At 37.8% G+C, this 19,385-nt stretch overlaps 1 protein-coding gene across 1 annotated transcript in view; it reads left to right on the top strand.

The window, feature by feature from the left end:
- Nucleotides 1-15,790, top strand: part of pxk (PX domain containing serine/threonine kinase) — a 28,191-nt gene extending 12,401 nt beyond the window's left edge. Inside the window, exons 13-18 of the mRNA XM_062444256.1 lie at nt 464-512; nt 640-717; nt 2,031-2,117; nt 2,499-2,562; nt 3,304-3,363; nt 11,266-15,790. Coding sequence (XP_062300240.1) covers nt 464-512; nt 640-717; nt 2,031-2,117; nt 2,499-2,562; nt 3,304-3,363; nt 11,266-11,465 — 538 coding nt within the window. The 3' untranslated portion in view covers nt 11,466-15,790. The remainder of the gene's footprint in view (nt 1-463; nt 513-639; nt 718-2,030; nt 2,118-2,498; nt 2,563-3,303; nt 3,364-11,265) is intronic.
- Nucleotides 15,791-19,385: the final 3,595 nt, after the last annotated feature.

Genomic DNA, 19,385 nt, shown 5'->3' with positions numbered 1-19,385 from the left:
AAATTGACACTAACAGAGCAGTGAGACAGTGACACATTATTATGCTGTTTAAGGAATCCACACTTAGTCCTCTCAATATGAAAATGCTTTATCATCCACATTAAAGCTCTCATTGCATTTTCCAAAGTTTGTGTTCAGCCTATCAATCAAAGTCTTTATATGTACAACAAAAGGTATGTCAAGGCACTTTTCACACAGCAGGTCTAGACTTTATGCTATACCTATGTTACAATAAATAGACAGGGACCAATATTAATTGATCTATTGATAGTATGTTAAAGGTAGGTATAGTATGTTTTCAGGTAGATAGGTGTTACAAGGTTTCTCTTAAGAACTGAAAGTCAGCAAAAAATGTCAACATCACCTGATTCTTGTATATAAAATTCTCTTTAAAATGAAGCAACGTGTGATGCAGGAATCAGAGCATCTTTTTTTCTGATGAGTCACAGTTTGTGTTTTGCAGGCTGTTCAGTGACGTTCAGCTCCAACACTCAGAAAAACTCCAGATCAAGGTGAGAGGCTCTGTTTGGTATTAATTCTGACAGTTTGAACATGCACGGACACGGTTGTGATAAAAAAAACAACAATAAGACAACAAAGATGAATTTAAAAATGCCAACTATGTGAATCCCCATCCAGGTTCCCAGCAGGCTAAAGGAGGCGCTGAAGACGGCGAAGGAGAGTCTGGAGAAGAGGCTGCAGGAGGAGCAGAGAGTGGTGCGTCATTACCCTCGTTTATAATTTTTTTATTTTGTATCTGTTTCATAACACTGAACAGCTCCACTAGAGACATTACAGTCTGCTGTTCAAGGATACATCAACAGTTTTCCTTCCCAAGATACCTTTTAATTAAAGTCAGTGACCTCCGAGATGAGGTGAATTTAATAATACTTGCTGCAGAGAGGAGGTTCAGTAAGCTCTGCTGCAACCACAACAAATGAATACTGTCATCGGTGTGTAATTACTTTAAGCTGCACTTCCTGTAATGATAGATGCTGACTCTGGGAAACGTCTGACAGCACTGAAACCTTTTTCTTTTAGAAGTACAAAGACATAAATGCTTGTTTGGCAGGTATCTGAGCCAAACAAGCCGGTCATAGTCATTCAATCATTTCTGTGGTGGCTGCTGTCAGATCGAATTTCACCCGGTGTGACAAAAAGGAGGAGCGTCATTTATTTCCGTCTCTGTCCTCGCACAGCCTCCATCTTTCACTGCTGCTTCTGTTCTGCAAACAACAATCCCTGAATGAGTCAGCCTGACTATAAGGGTCCCAAAAAAAACCCAGATTAATCATGTGTATGGATTTGCAGTAACTGGATTAAAGCCGGATTTGTTTATTCACCATTTAATTACAATATCAGCAAATATTAAAATGATAAAGTCTGAAAAATGCACATTCAGTGTACTGATACAGGTAGAAAAAGCAGATTTATGCAAACTGAAGACATTTATTGAATCAAATAATTTCATAATCTGATGTTTTATGGGGACCAAAATAGAACAAAAACAAGTTGATTCATTGATTATTTGCTCTACAGCTCTATTTCTATGATCGATTAGCTGTTTATGTCATTTTTCAGACAGTTTGAGCTTCTTAAACGAGTTAATTGGTTTTTTTTCCTCGTCTTACATTATAGTACGTTCCATATCACTGGGTTTTATAGTGTTGCTCTGACAAAACAAGATGAGCAGATTAATTTATAATAAAAGTAGTTAGTTTCAGTTGTTAATTTTATGTACTAATTCAAAAATGGTGTTGAATTTAAAAGCAGTGTGCAGAGTTCTTGTATACTGACTCTTTGGAATAGAAGCATCATGTTTCTGCTCTTGATCATTGAGGTTAACACTTATTAGTACAAACACCTGATTGATTGTTACACATGTGTATCAGATTGATCAGTCCCTGGTCCACTTTAGGAAGATGCAGTTATATTGTGATGTTTTATGATAATGTTGCATTATTCAGCTTTTAAATGTAAAGTCTGCGATTGTACGGAGGATAATGTTGTGTATTGTTGTTTGATTGAAGCTCCACCAGCACAGGAGGCTGACCAGAGCTCAGTCTCACCACGGCTCAGAGGAGGAGAAGAAGAGGAGGAAGATTTTGGCGAGAAAGGTAGCCAAGCAAGAATAACTTCAACAACTACAGCTATAATTAAACAGTAACTCTGTGACTAAGATTCAAGAAATGTGTTTCGTCTTTCTTAAAATGACAAGGCACTTAAATTTGATACCCATTTAAACCTCCACAGGAACTTATTTAATCTGCTTTCAAAATTACATGCATTGTGTGCCTGGGGTTACAGATGTTTATGTACTAGAAAGGGGCCAGACTTAAACTCTGCAAAAATACAAGAACTAGCACATTTTTAAGCAATGTGCTAGTACTTGCTTTAATTAGAAATGAAACAAGAAGCAAAATAATGTATGTTTTACTGTGGTGAAGTAACGTCACAGTGAGGTTAAAACAATGTTGTGTGTGTGTGTGTGTTTGCAGAAGTCCAGACAGTCTGCTTATGAAAATGAAGAAGACGTCTCTGTTAGAAACAACAATAACTCTGGTAAGTAACTGTTGTTGTTACCGTAGACAAATTTAACACTATAAAGCCTGCTATATATTGTTTTGGATAGCTGAATAGTTATTATTGTTGTTATTTGGTTAGTTTACTAGCATTTAAAACAGCAAAACTGCTCTGACAGGTTAGCTAAGTATGTGCAATAATGGGATAACTTGTGCAAAACTGCTTCAAGCTGCATTTCAAATTTTTAAATATATTTTTTGATTTGGGATAATTGCGTATATGTGTGTGTTTGTGTATTTATTAGTCTATTTTTATTTTTTATATTCAGGCACAGCACAGCAAATTTTGTGCAATGACAATAAAGTCTATTCTAATTAGTCAGATAGTGTGTTAAATTACTTAAATACTTTCTTTTTTAATTAATTAATTCATGTTTTATTAGGGAGGTCATTCACATTCCAGACAAGACATTTTTAAGACATACATCACATTTACAAAAATACATAATAATATAGTGTTGATTCAAATATTTGTGTTACGCCTTATTTATATAATAATGTGTCTTCTTCTATTGCTCTCCCTTTGATTTTACTTTGAGTCTGAAGCTTGTTTCATATTTTTCTGGCTAGTCGAGTATAAAGTAAAGTCTTATTTAGACAGCTTGTTATCAGTCAGTCGATTAGCTGGTTTGTTCAGAAGCAGTTTGTTGTTTTCGAGTCCATTGTTTTGTTTCATCGGGCCAGTTATCGATGGTGTTTGATTGTTTTTGTGTGTATTCAGGTTCTGGAGCGAGTTCTCCTCCCACATGCCCCTCCTCCCCCACCCCCCCTTCCACTACAGGTAAGTTAGTCTTTCTTTTTATGTGTCTGTTTGTCGTCCCTTCTGTTTGTTTGTCTTTTTGTCTGTCCTCCTATCTGTATGTCTGTCTGATTGTCCCTGATTGTCCCTGTTTCGGAGAGTATCGTACAGACAGTGTAACACCCCCCCTCCCCCCGTGTCGAGGACCTGCTGGGGCCGTGACGTATCTCAGCACACTGTTCATACCACTAAAAGCATCTTTATCGTTAACCCTGAATTTGCTGCCCTCAGTTTTTGATCTGAAATCTGCATGTGTGACTCTGAAGACATTTAATTTGACTGTTCTGTCTCTGTCTCTGTCTCTGTCTCTTCTCTCGTCATTTGATAACCTGGTTTTCAGACAGGTATCTGTCTCCGCTGTAGCAGTGTGTCTTATTCACAGTGTGTCTGTCTCTAGCTAGTTGAACACAGGGTGGGACACAGATGGTTGGTTTAATGTTTCAAAGTATTAGTCTGGTGATGTTCTATATTTATATACAGCAAACCAAATCGGACCAAAAGCAGCCATGTTTTAGTTAATATATCAGTATTTTCTCACTTCCTGTCTGTAGTTCTCAGCTGATTTGGACTCTGAAGGTTTCGATGCGTCTTTATGTAGAAAAACACCAGAATAATCCTTAAAGTTTCATAACATGGTGACATTTATGTGGCATCAGTTTCCTACCCTGATTATTGTCTCTCCTCTCCTCTCCTCTCTTCTCCTATGATCTCCTCTCGTTTGATCTCTTCTCCTTTGATCTCCTCCTCTCCTCTCCCCATTCTCCTTGTGACCTCCCTTTTCCTCTCCTCTCCTCTTTTTCCATATCATATCCTCCCCTCTCATCCACTCTCCTCCTTTCTCTTCCCCTCTCATATCCTCCCCTTCCCTCTCCTCTCCTGCCGTCCTATGCCCTCCCCTCCCCTCTTCTCTCCTCTCCTCTCCTCCCCTCTCCTCTCCTCTCCTCTCCTCTCCTCTCCTCTCCTCTCCTCTCCTCCCCTCCTTCCCCTCTCTAGTCCTCTCCTGCCCTCCTATCCTCTCTTCTCCTGTCTTTCCCTCTCTTCTCCTCTCTTCTCCTGTCCTCACCACCCCTCTCATTCCCTCGAATCCCCTCTTTTCTTTCCTCTCCTCTTCTCTCCTGTCTTCACCTCTCCTCCTCTCTTCTGTCCTGTCCTCTCTTCTCCTGTCTTTCCCTCTCCTCTCCTCTCTTCTCATGTCTTTCCCTCTCCTCTCCTCTCTTCTCCTGGTTTTCCCTCTCCTCTCCTGTCCTGTCCTGTCCAGTCCCTCTCCTCTCCTCTCCTCTCATCTCCTCTCCTCTCCTCTCCTCTCCTCTCCTCTCCTCTCCTCTCCTCTCTACTCCTCTCTATTCCTCTCTACTCCTCTCCTCTCCTCTCCTGTCTTTCCCTCTCCTCTCCTCTCCTCTCTTCTCTTCTCCTCTCCTCTCCTCTCTTCTCCTGTCTTTCCCTCTCCTCTCCTCTCCTCTCTTCTCTTCTCCTCTCCTCTCCTCTCCTGTTTTTCCTTCTCCTCTCCTCTCCTCTTCTCTCTTCTCCTCTCCTCTCCTCTGTTCTCCTCTCCTCCTCCTCTCTGTCCTCGTGATACTGTGTAATTGCTGATTGGTTCACTGAACAGATAACCGTCATCTCCCTCTTTCTCTTCTTCCTGTGCCGTCTCCACCATAGAGCATGCTCCATTCTGACCGTGTCGTTGGGTAAAGTAAAAAGATTTACAATGTCGATGATGATGATGATGAAGCTCTCTGGTGGTTTTTAAAGCTGTCGTACACCTTCGCTTCCCGGCAAGCTCCTGCTCACAGAGATCTGCCTCTTATAAACTAAAGGAATGAAAAAATAGACTCTTAAAAAATGTAAATTAATGCAGAAATCCGGCTGGAGCAGGCAACAATAAGGAGCCAGCGCAGACAGCAGCAAAGGTTAAATAAATAAATAAAATAAAGATTAAATACATAAAATATGTCCAACAGAAAACTGAAAGTTTAAACTTGGACCTGACCACAGAAAAGTGTTGAAACTCATGTGTAGTGTAGTGTAAGTGGGGTTTTTCTGTCAGTAATATGCACACAAAACATTCACAAATCACAAAATATAATTAAAATACAATACAATAAAACAACAGTGAATAAACAAATAAAATAATAAAATTAAACATTTGTAGCAGTAGTAGATGGTCTGAGAGCTCGTGAAGGATTATAAAACGACAGTCTGTGATGTAAGCCGGTCCTGATTGCCCTGTCGTAACTAAAAGGAGAGTTATTCAGGTACAGACAAACTAAGATTGTATTGACTCAAACATATTTTAGTGATCTGGCTGGTTTCCAGGCCACAGCTCAGAGCCAAGAAATAGTCCTGCACATACCTCCGTAAAACAGAAGCCATTTTTAGTAGTATTAAGATCAGTTTCTTTAGTGTTCAAGAAACACATTTATATAATTTAAATCACTGAGCTTTAGAGATGCTGGACAGCTGATTTTGTTTTGTTTGGACAGAATCAGGTCAGCTGTTTCCTCCTGTTTCTTGTCTTTGTGCTAAATCTAAACCAACTGCCCACTGTGGCCTTATATTTACTGGACAGACATTTTATTGATATTAATCTACTTCTTTAATTCTCTATCAGGACGTTTGTCCTAAAATGTCAAACCTTTGATTTAAAGGCTATAAATGAAATAACGTGTGTCGTTCTTCTCTGTTTGATGTTCTTATAATGAGAAGCATCTGATTCAGCTGGTCACTGTCGTTAGTTAATAACTAACAAAACGCTCTGGGAATTCACTTTAATCTAAAATTAAATTTACAGTCTTACAACGCAACTCCAATAAATCACACTCTTATCTTTAAATACAATCAGTTACAACAAATGCAATGCAACAAATATTAATAAACATTTACAGCTCAGTATTTCAACCATCTGTACAGTTAAAAATGACCAGTGAGATTTAACACTTACTTTCTCTTCATATTACTCAACATCAACAAACATCCGCAGCTGATTTCTAAGTAAATGTATAGTTGACATCAACACATTCCTCCATTAATTAAAAGTAATTATTCCCTAACAATGTCTGTCTTTTAGGAACAACAAATGTAATCCACTGAAAATGGCTTTAAATGTAGTTCTTCATCCAATCTAAACCTCAAAGTTCCCAATTTAGAAATAATTCATCATCAGCCCTGCATCAATCTTCTGGAGGATCTTTAGTTAGATGAAAGTAAGAAGTGAGTGTAGAGTGAGAGTAAGTTATGTGACCACCTTCGCCTGGCTCTTATTGGCTAATCCTGCTTGAAGAGGCCTCTTGAGATCTGAAGTGAAGAAGCTTTTCCTCCTCCTCGTCTTCTTCTTCTTCTATCTCTGAATCAACGAGTCGCTGTTTGCCTGGAACAAGATGTACGATAACTTTATAAAAACTTCACAATCTGCAATGATTCCCAAAACTCAGACAATGTAACTCCTCCCCGATTCAGACTGTTCTCATTGGAGATTGTGATCTTGTGATCTGTCAAGTCTTTCTGTCTGTGTGCTCGATCAGGTGGCATGTTTGTCTTATCTGTCTGTTTCTGTCACTGTTTTGTCTGCTTGTGTATTTGTTTGGGACGGGGTTTCACAGCGAAGACGTGTCAGGTCATTTTGGGGTTATTTTCTTTTTTTTTTGGTCCGATATTAGCTGTGAAATGAGAATTTCTCATATTCCCCTGGCTGCCACCCCCCACTCCCCCACCCCTACCCCAAGCCTTATAGAGCTGCTCTACAGTTGACCAAACTCCTCGATAAACTATTATTTTGAAGGATTTTCATTTGTTTTGTTTAATCTAATATTCGGATCATTCTCCGTCCACAAAGAACCAGCTGAAAACGTTCATTATCATTTCTTATATTTAAAAACATCGACCATAAATTGCATACGTCACTGTTTTGGAGATCTGGGTCCATATTTATCGAGCATCTCAGAGGAGAAAATCAGTTTCTTATTTCATGACCTTTTTAACCAAGGAAATGATTTCTGTCTGTGCTGATATTTAGGGGAGTGCCAGACGTATCCTAACTGACGAGTCGCCAGGAGATGGCGTTGAGACATCAGATATTCTGATGGGGGAGAGATGTTCATTGATGACATTGACCTTATTAAAAAATATAGTTACAATAAAAACTGAATAATTTGTGTGACTGACCTTATGTGGGGTGCAAAAATATGCACAAACATCCACGGAAACCAAGATACTCAAAACCTTCCTTTGACAACAGAGAAAATGCAGCTTTGAAACAGTAAAGATTTGTGTCTGACACAGCCAATAATTTCAAGAGTAATCAATGAAACTTTAAAAGCTTTTAAAGGCCTCAGATAATACACAGAATTGCTCATTTTCCCACCACTAAGTGTGAAAATACGCAAGCTGCAGTCTTGCAAATTGTTAATTTTTAAAAATTGTATTTACTTTATACTTATTTGACTTGCACGTATTATGTAATGCAACGGCAGGGATAATATTTGACAGATATTTTCATATTGAATTTCACAAGACTGGGTGATGTTACAGAAATACCAATGTCCTCCCACCTGTAAGGACACAAAATGCAAACAGAGTGAAGCTAAAATAGGAATTGGACAGTGAAAGAGAAGATTTCGAAAGAGTTGCAACATCATCGCTGTGTGTGAAATAATATTGAGTAACGTATGCACGATGTTGCAATGTAATGGACGTTGTGAAATAATGTGACTGATAGGACTGAGAAGGATAAGTCACACAGCTGTTCTTATTTATAAATCAGTATATTTACTTAAGCGTCATTATTTCACATACATAACGTTCGCAAATATTTTAGTAAACTATTTAAGTAAAGACTGTTGCTTTAGCTGCATTTTGAAATTCACCACTTCTTTCAAACTACTACAGATACCAAGTGTTGAACAGCTTTAACACATTATTATACTTTGTGTTTAAGAGTGTAGTAAAACAGCAGCTTCACTCTCTCTCTCACAGGAGTCGTCCTGCTACGGTTGAAAGTGTTTTAATCCCAGTTTAAAGGTGCACATTTAAAGGTGTCATTTTGGCCTCCTGCACCAGACACATAATGAGTAGCATATCACCAGAAAGGACATTCGAGGTTACTGTTTACAATGAATTTGTGCTGTTGTGTCTTCAACATATCAAAATGCTACAGAGACATTAGAGTCAGCGGTAAATTACCAAAGAGCTGCAGCAGCCGACAACATTGGCACAAATTTCCAATAATTAGTAATTTGGATTAAGTGGCCACATGTCGGGAATCTAAATGGTTACTTTCTCACCATAAAAAAAGTATTAATACGTAATAAAATTACACTTATACCAAGTTTCAGTTATTTCTTCACATTCTGTTGTTAATTTTAAGTAATTTTTGAATGTCTTAATCTAAAAATCCTGTCTAAATCTCACATAGTGCACCTTTAACCTTCAGTGCAGTTTCTAGAAGGAATTCTGAGATGCTTTATAAATACAGGTGCAGACCTTCAATCCTGTTTGATTGCACATTTAATTTAATGGTAAAATATGGACACAGCTGGGCTCTCTGACTGTGGATGTGACTGAGGAGCCATCTGGATATTAAATGAAAAAACACTAAAGGTCACTGTGGCTGCTTCACGTAATGAAAGTCAGTTTGTTCCTCAGCCGTCCTGGAGATAAACCGTCAACACTGCAGGCATTAGTGGCTCCGATTAAAGTACAGTTTCTTATATTTTCCCTGTTATTTATTTTCTAATGTATTTATGAAGGCCAAAAAACAAGTTATTCCCCTGAAAATATCTTAAAACAGGTTTATTGACTCCTGCAGTGACGAGTGTTTCCAGGTTTGGTTCCCATCTGTCAGACTGATGGATGTCCTTTCATTACAGTGGCAGATAATACACTGTGCAGTTGGACAGCGGGTGGAGTTCACGGACTCCAGTCGCAGCTTTTGGCCTCTGCTTTGCCCACATGTTAGATCTTTCAAACATTTTGCTTCTTTGCCTGTTATATCCCTGATTTTTATTCAGTTTGGGGATGCAAAATGGCGCAACTGAAAGAGGTGTACCAGGTTTTAGGTTCAATTCACCATCAGTTCACTCTTAGAGTCACTTTTCATCACCTGCAAAAGTACAAATGGACTTAAATCTGGGAGACGCAGCTCAGATGGTTCAGGACATCAGAGCTGTGCTGTAAGAATCGTCCAATCAACGAGCTTCAGACTCTGTTGCCATGGCGCGGATGGCGAGCAGAGGTTAGAGGTTAAACTTTATCAAAGTCAATGGATGAATTCAAAAAATGTCATGTTAGGATTTTGGACCATTTTGATAGGAATATTCAAGAACTCATGTCTTCTCCATGGCAACAGCTACTGAGGATCATGGGTAATGTAGTATTTAGAGCTATTATACATACCGGAAAACGATTATATCAACATTATATCACAACTCCTTTAAATGTAGAGCTACAATAACTAGTCGATTTACAGAAAATTAATCAGCAACATTAAAACGTTTAAATCATTTTTTTAAGCAAAAACATCAAAGATTTGCTGGATTTAGCTTCTCAAGTATGGTGATTTTATGTTTTTCTTCGTCATACATGATTATAAACTGAATATCTTTTGGTTTTAGGCTGTTGGTCAGGCAAAATAAGACCTGTAAAGATGTCCCTTTTCAATTTTTGTAAATTGCAACGGACATTTTCACTGCTTCTGACATTTTAGAGACAAAATGATTAATCAAGAAAATAATATCTTTTAATACATTTTACAGGAAGCACTTTTTAAAGTCTTGGTGTTAAACCTCAATACTTTTTTGTTACTGGCCAAAATGTGTCTCTGTGGTACCTAAACTGAAGTCCTGCATTGGAGTGAACTTGATGGTGGGTTGAGTTCAGCCTGGACGCTCACCTGCAGCTGCTGGTTTCACAAAGATTTATTCTTTCCAGAAACAGTGTCTCTGTTACTCTGGAGAGTCCACAAAACACAGTTAGTGGTTCCTTTGTGTAATAAGACAAACTTTATAAAAGGGTTCATAGATTTTAACAAATTATTTAGAGATCAGAGAAAAATCATTAATAGGAATAACTTTTAGGTCAACAGGTTGTGACAAAATCCTTTTCAGGCATTACACTTAATTATCTTTTTAGCTCTTTAGTTTATCAGGAAGATCCCTCCAGTTATTTATTGAATTAAGGAATATAACTGAGAACAAGATGGCCATTTAGGGCTGGGCAATATGGACAAAATCAAATATCACGATATTTTAGACAAAATACCTCAATATCGATATGGCAACAATATTGTAGAGATGACTCTTGATGCTTTCACACAATATTTACACTAGGAATTTTTTTATAAATAATTATCAGTAATGTTGATATACGACAAAGTGGGTAAAAGGTAAATAACAGAACAGCTAGAACAGTCGGTAAGTTCAGAAAATTATATATTTTACTGTAATGCAGCATTTAAAACCAGGAGAAGACAACTCTGATGACATATCGCAATATTACGATATCCACAATCTAAGACGATATCTAGTCTCATATCACGATATAGATATAATACTAATATATTGCCCAACCTTAATTCCATTTTAAATTTGTATTCAAAAAGTTGCTGTGATGTGAAAGTCCGCTAGTGGTTGAGGAGTGTCTTCATAGTCAGAGTTCACCAAGCTTCAATGCTGATTTAGACACTCTTTCCTGCCGTCTACAAGTGTTTAAATAAAGTGAAAGTATCATTAGTGTCATGAGACCGGTATAAAAGTAAAATTTGAGACCAGCATGAATCAGATCAGTCTAACAGATCTTTGTGCAACCAGCTCCTGAGGAAACTGAATGTTACCAGAAACCTTTATGTTGTTTTCTGACTATGTTTTTTTCCCGTTCTTCTTTCTTTTTAATCAGGAGCCCAAACTGCTCCTCCTCCTCCACCTCCTCCTCCTCCCCCTCCTCCTACGCTGGGCATCCCCCCCTGTCCTCCTCCTCTGTCCTCCTCTAATGGATCAGGGGGAGGTCGCACCGCCCTGCTGAGCTCCATCCAGGCCTTCAGTAAGGGCAAACTGAAGAAGGCCGAGACCGCTGACCACAGCAAACCCATCATCTGACCCGCCGCCCGCCATCGCCATCGAAAACCGTCACTACAACGACATGACCGACCCACTCTGCGCTGTGGTCTGGACCGAGTCACATCGTTGCTCCCTGAGATGTGAAAACAAATCACAAAAAAAAAAGAAAAATCCAAGTATCATTTTAGCTTTTAAGGCTTTTTCTGTTTTTTCTTCCTGCTTTTAAATTTTTAAATCTGTTGCTGTGTTAAGAGAGAATAGAAGACCGGCGGGGGGAAAATGGCCGCCTCAGTTTGCCCTTTTAAAAAAAAAACTCTGAGGCACATGAAGGTTTGTCCTCTCTGACTGCTTTGTTACTAAGACGCAGCCCAAGTCTCCAGTTAAAAAGATGATAAACTTAAACTGGGGCTGGTGAGCTGTCCTGGTTGAACTGCTGCTTCAGCAGGCACCAAACTGGCTTCATTTCTGTTCTTCTCGCTAGTAAAAGTGGTGACTTGAACGTCAGAAATTTTGGAGCCACCTGACGCTTCACTCTGCTGGATGATGAAGTTGAATTTCCTGGATCCAAACCTCTAATGTCGGCACTCTGACACCGTCATGGCGCTGTTACTTGTCCTGATCTTGATCCCGTAACAGCAGAGAAATTTGCCCGGTCTCCTCGTGTTTGAAATCATCTCTGTGACCTTTGACCCTTGCAGCCTCCAGACTACACCGGGACTGTTTCACTGCAGGACATCAGTGACAGAAAAAGAAGAACTACAGAAAATCAATAGAACTGCACTGAAAAAATGTTCAATCTCATGAAGTCGTTTTTGTCTGCAAGTCCTAAAAACATAACTTGCACTATTCTTAAAACAAGTGAAGAAATCTGTCAGTGCAGTGCAGAATATTTTCATGAGCGTCTCTTGAAACAAGAAAAACAAGGGAGGTTTTAGCATTGGGAGGAAGAAAACTGAACTTGATCGTAGAAAAAACCTGATATGTTTATTTGCATTGGAACCAAGTTTAAAAAATCCTACAGATCTTTCTTTTACTTTGTTTTAAGTAAATAGGACTCAAATTACAGACAAAAATGACAACTTAATGTTTGTTGCAGCATGTCTGAAACTACGCAAACCTTAACCAGTCGAGGTGCAATCATCACACCTGCTTCGTTGGTTTAGTTTGGTCTGAATCAGTGGGAGAGGTTCATTTGACTCTGCTGCATTTTGAGCAATTAATTCATCATTTAGAGATTCTGGCAGTGAGAGGAGGTTAGTTAGAGCCATGATGGGTCTCTTCCTCTGGGGTGAAAACGTGAAGAAATAATTGAGTTTTTGTTTTTCAAGCTCTGTAAGCATGAACTGACCTGATTGGTCAATTTTAGATCCACTCTTAACAACTTTAATATCAGTTTCAGATGAAAACTGAAAGAGCAAATCAAGGAGCAATCCTTACTTAATCCTACAAAGCAGCTAACGACATTGCTACAAGCTACACTGGGATGTAACAATGTACATTTTCTAACCTGGTGTCCTCGTCCTCACTCTCTCTTTTTTTTCTTTTTTTTTATTCTGCAATGCTTGAGAGTTTTTACTTGAGGCCCGTTAAGACTGGAGAGTATGATTATATATAACTTTGGGAATTCAGAGAAGTGCAATGGATCGTCTTCATGCTTTAAAGGTCCTGCAGACCCACACAGGTGTTTTCACTCACCTGCCTGATTAGATATTATCTGAGGAGTGTGTCTGCATGTGTGTTTGCACTTAATTAACATGTGTCTGACCCTCTATTTAGCATAGTTGCAACTTTTAGGGGAGGGATATTAATTATTATTGGTTCATGAAGATTAAAGACCTCATTAAGTGTCAAAATAGCTTTGTGGGTGTGCAGAGCCTATAACATCCGCCTCTTCTCAAATGAGAGATTAGCAAAGTGCACAGTGCTATGATTCATGCAGCTGCTCTCTTTTTTGGAAAATAATTACTACGCTCTGCACAATGTTGAACTTGTACTTTCCACATGAAGCAGAGACGGTGTTCAGACGTTCGTACTGTCTCAGATCAGAGCAACATGGCTCCACAGCAGCGAGCCGCTCAGCTCTGATTGTATTCAGGGTCTGAAATTAATCCAGAAATTAAAATTTTCTCCACCAACTATTATAGCAACAGATAAAATAACATCATCAGCAAAATGTTAGATATTTGCTTCTTTGCACCAGAGAAAAAAACCCTTAAAAACGTATAAATAAATACATTCCTGCTCTGCTATTTCTGCATGTTTCAGCTAATTAATTTAAAATCACATATACTTGACATTAGTGCCGTTTTTATTAAATCAACCATCAGTTCTTAAAATTGATTTCTTTCCTAGAAGGCAGCCGTTGGATTCGTTTCATGACTATCAAAATCGATGAAGTTTGTTTTACTTTATAATTATGTGGTTATTTAAAAATTGCTTGCAGGGACTTTGTTGAAATATGTCTTTTTTTTTTTGTTAAACAGCCACTTCTCTTAATGCAAAATGATAATAACTTTAACAACCATCCATCATCTGCTGATTTCGTGTCCTCCTGGATTAGATTTTCTAATAATATGATAATAATAAGCTTAAACTTTCCTGGAGTCAAACCTTTTTTTCACTGTGTAATTTTGCACAGAGCTAAAACAGGATAACAGCTTTTTATAAAACTATTATTCACCATTAAACCAGATTATTGGATCTAAATGGACCTGCAGGAGGTTTCAAGCGTCTGCAGGTTTATTTTTTCCTGGACATTACCTTGTTGGCCTGAGGTGAAGGAAATCAGTCCTGGTTGTTAAATCTGCAGCAATATTAATACAAGAAGAAGAGTTTGTTAACCTTCAGTTGACAGCCACTTAGGGTTAATTTCAGACCCTTATTTTGTTGATTTCTGTCATTTTAAGTGATTTGCTTCTGTTTTAATTATGTTGTATGTTAATGTTTGTCGTTGTCACAGAGCTGATATTCTTTTATTGTGCCATATGGATCTTTGTGCCTATATGGGAAAATGAATGTTTTTTTGCTTCTTTTTTTTTTTTAATTGTATGTGTCAGAAGCTCTGTCTGATGAGGATGCTAACGCTTTACCACACAGGATGTTATCACAGGTGACTGGCAGCAGAGTTTGGGCAGAGGCAGCTCCCTGTAATAAGTTGGGCAAAAACTAATAATTAATTCCATTATCTATTATTCTGCAAATTAATCAATTAGTCAGAAAATAGTGACAAAATGTCCATCAACATTTCTCAGTGTCCATGGCAGAGTTTTCAGATACTTGTTTTGTCCAACTAAAAGTCCTAAACCCAAATATATTTAGTTTGCAAACATAAAATTGAAAAAAGCAGCAAATACTCACATCAGAGAAGCTGGAACCTGAGAGTATTTTGGCATTTTGTGCTTAAGAAGTTACTTAAAACAACTAATGTATTACCAAAAGTGTTGCAGATAATTTGTCTGACTTTCCACAAGTCAATCGTGGTATGACTGAAAAAAAAGCACTTACATTTTAAATGAAATTACATTAAATTACATTAAACACATTTAGATTACATTAAATTATTACACTGATAGTTAATGAGAGTTAAATCACACAATCAAAGGAATACTGAGACAATTTGGGAAACACTTATTTGCTATATGATAGAAAAAGGTTAGTTCATCACCGGTGCACAGGTGGAGTTATCACAAATGTTTTAATTGACAGGATCTTAGAAAATGTCATTTTATTTATCTGTCTCTTTAAGTCCTCATTTCTTCACTTCACTAACCCTGCTCACCTGTGATTACCTGACATACTGTGTGCTAAAGTATTAGCCTGCCTGGCGGACAGAGCGGCTGTTGGAGCTGATTTTGTGGTGAATCCTGAGTTCAGGTGAAATCCTGCAGCCTGATGACTCTGATCACTACAATCCAAGTTTCAGCTCGGAGCGTTTGTTTTAAACAACTCTACGTTAAGCTGAAATCATTTGTTTTTATTATTCAGTGCAATCCAGTTCAATGCAATGGTCTTCATGTCTTGAATGGTCATTAAATTGTATCCGAATGTTTCTCCGCAGCACTTTACCCGTGAGGGGTGGAAGACAAGTCCAGAGGCGTGTTTGTTTTTGCAAAATAAGTTCAGAGTCGCAGAGACGTACATGGTATGAAAAACCACGTTCAGGTCACTCTCAGTTACCACGCAGTAGATTCGTCCAATGTTTCCAGGTTTTTGTCCCGATCTCATCTTTAAAATAAAAATTCCTCTTTTACATTAAATGAAAAAATGACCCTCATCATCAATATTGAAATAAAAATCTAGTGACTCTGCTGTGATGAAATAACTGTATCAACCGAGTGAATATTTGATTAAAAATGGTTTAAAAATATTCAGTGTGAGTAGTTTTTATTTCAAATGCTGCAGGCTGCATGAAAATTAACTAAATAATTAACACAGGGCTGTTCAGAAATGTTGGCTTGGGTTTTTTCACATACTGTTCATATTCAAACCACAAATAATTCATGAACACCTCATCAGTCATTAATTGGTGATTAATCCTTAATGGACTTTCAGAGAGCAGAGAGAGTTTAATTAGTTTTTATGCTCTTTGTTGATGGAGAATTTACAATCACACTTTATATTAGTCCAAGATTACATAACAGAGGAGAACATAACTATTTCAATTAAATATTAAATGTGAATAAACAGTATTTTTTTGAATGGTGATTTTTTTTTTCTTCTCTCAAATGTAAAACTGGGTCGGATTAGACCCTGAACAGTATGTAAGGGTTAAATAGGGCTCTTGACATGAGTTGAATTATCCAGTTAGTTACGCTTACTTAATACTCAGGTTGTTGAGATTTGTGTGCCCGTTGGGTTATGTGTATATTTGTAGAACACAGCCTGCAAAGTGACACCAATATGTTCAGCAAAGACATCTAGGGCTGTAAGTAATGATTATTTAGATTATTAATGTCAATTCATTATTTGGTCCCTAAGATGTCAGAAAATGGGGAAAAATGTCAATAACTGTTTCCCAAAATCCAATGTGATGTCTTTAAATGTACTGTCCGTATGTCACAAATCCTCCGTCACCCCAACCTGCCTTTTACTTGAGTCCATTGTTGTTTATTTTCTGCCTTTTCTGTGGGTGAGTTGTGCTTGGTGTGTTTTTTTTTTTTTTGGTTTTGTCTGTCTGCTCTCCTGCTCTGCACCCAGACACAACGCCTGTAATCAAATAATCACCAAAGCTCCATGAGAAGTCAGCACAGAGAGCCAAGTCGCTGCCAGATCATCAAACTCAGACATTTAAAACTGGGTGCTGCCACTCAGAAACCCTACATACAATCACTGCAAGAGAAAAAACTATTCTCCACTCAACTTACCATATATGAATTAAAGTTGAGGATTGGGCTTCAGAGGGATTTACGGTGACATTAAAAACATCTGCATCTGCATAAATTGATCCACCCAACACAAATTGTCACAACTACTAAATCACAGTTAAATATAAGACAGGTGATCGGTACGTAGCCCAAATGTACACAACGAGCCAACATGACCACAAAGTAGGCATTCATACAGTGGTGGATATGTTGAGGCCAACCAACAGCAAGGAAGGTTTTATGCTCAAAAAGCCTTTAGATGTTCAAAATGCACGTGTTAACAGGGTATTTTCTGAATAGACTAGACTAGTTTTGAATCCTTCAGAGCAGCGTGGGAACTGAGTTTTTGACAGACTGAGCTCATTTTCTCAAAGCATCCACCTCAAAAGTTTAGCAATTTAATATTTAGAATCAGGAATAGACGAATCAATGAAAGAACTCACAATCACGTTTTTCTTTTACCCATTTGCCCCTTTTCTTTTTTTTTTTCGTTTTTGCATGCATAGAAATGACAGAAAGTGATACAGCAGAACAGCATGTTTTGGTTCCATTAAGGCCACAGTTATTTCTCTTAATTCAGCTTGAATCTATAAACAAATATCAGATTTACTGTTTTCCAGAGACTGGATGTAAACCTTCTTGTAACACAGTTTCTTCTTTTAATGTCTCAGCAGAAATAATTTTCCTCAGTGAAAAACTGAACTGATGTTATGAGCTGAGCAAACTGACAAAGGCCTTCAAGCTGTCTGTGAAGAAAAAAGTAGGATTAAAAAAGGGAAGTATAAACTACTGATAAAGTTGTACTATTGTGTGTCTTCAATATCGACTGCGGATAGTTTAGCTTAGCATGAAGACTGGAAGCAGGAATGGCCTACTGACATCCCTAAAGCTCAGTAATGACCATGTTTAATCTTAAAGGGTGAGTCTGAGGATTTTCTATATTTTTCTTATAATCAATATCATGTGCAATGACATTATCCTAATTACAAGTATTATGTGTGTATTAAAAAACTCATATATATATCTATATATAGACCTCCAATGTTCATTCTTTGACAAATTAAATACATTTAAACCCTTTTTTTTCTCTATTTATGAGATGTATTAACTAATTTTGACCTCTCAGCCTGTATTTACAGGTTAGTGCGTTCATTTTTCAGACCTGCTAACCCCCTGTATCATTTAAAACGACCCTTATTAATTAATATGTCCCTTGTCTTCTTCCTCTTCCTCATTTTACAACAAGTGAGGGAGGTGTGGGCGGATGACAAAAAGTCCTCTACAACTGTATATTGGGTGGTATTGCTCATTAAACTGAGGGTAGAAACACTCAGATGGAGACACGTTAACTCACACATCCTGCACTCTGCTGCTCGGAGGGGAGGGAACAGAAAATGGACAGCAAGGCTAATTTTTACCCCCTGCTTCCATTCTTTATGCTAAGCTAAGCTAACCACGCACTGACTCCAGCTCTGTGTTTTAAAGGATTGAAGGATGAAGCTGGTGATTTTCTATATTTCTCTTCAAATCTTAAGAGCAGATCCAAACCAACAATGAACTGATCCTACTATCAAGTGTTGTGTGTGTGTATCTAAAGCCTGATATATCTTATTCCTCTGAGCCTTGTTGTCCAGAGTATTTCTGTGCAAGTGTATGAAACTGTACATTGTTAATTTCTCAAAGAAATTCAGCACAAAGTCAAAAAGTTGGAGCTTAGAAACATATCACCAAGGACGACAGTGGCTCTTTGATGTTTTTTTGAACAACAACTGAGCTCTACAGCACAGAGGAAGACGATATATCAGGTCATATCCCTTACTGAATAATTTTTCTCATCTCATTCTTGCACAAAAAGCAAATACTTCAAATGTATCCAAATTTCGAACTTTTTAAATTATTCCTTAATGTGTTTTATATATAGTTTAGGTTGGACTGCAAATACAGTGTAGGTGCAACAATGTAGTTATGATTGAAGTGTCCTGTTATACTTCCCTTCACCATGTTAGCAGTAGTAGAGTGGAAAAAGTATAAAGTATTAAGTTGCAGTATTAGTCCCTGCAGGAAATCCCGATCTTGTAATCAATGGAATTAATGCAAATTCAACCAAATCTTTCATGAACCTCAACTTTTTGTCCAATCTTTAAAATATTTCTGAAAAACTCCAATTAGATACTTGTTTGCAGTTAGCAGAGAAGCTACAGTAAACAAAAATAATGTTGGGCTACAATAATTATGACAAAACTGTGCAACATCGTGGAGATAGTTTATAAAGATGTGATACTTCCCCAACCTGCTGAAACTGTTCTATTAAGACTCTTTTCTGTTTTTGGCCTGTTTGGTTTGTATAATGTGTTAATCACATTCTGCTCAAAGACACTCAGTCAAAGATTTGCTCAGGTATGTTGATGACAAAATATCCATACTAACATGCTCTGGTTGTAATGTTCACATTTTATGGATTTGGCTGATAGTCTCATTTAGACAGTTTGAGGGTTTTTGCCTCTATTGTTTAGTTATTACTGTACGTTTCAGAGCAATCATTGCTAAAGCTAATCTTTTCAGGAAATGTCGTTTAGAAAAGGGATTCAGGTATCCA

Source organism: Scomber scombrus, chromosome 3 (genome assembly GCF_963691925.1).
Source record: "Scomber scombrus chromosome 3, fScoSco1.1, whole genome shotgun sequence".
In the NCBI taxonomy this organism is placed as follows: domain Eukaryota; kingdom Metazoa; phylum Chordata; class Actinopteri; order Scombriformes; family Scombridae; genus Scomber; species Scomber scombrus.
This window is presented reverse-complemented; position numbering and strand designations above follow the sequence as displayed.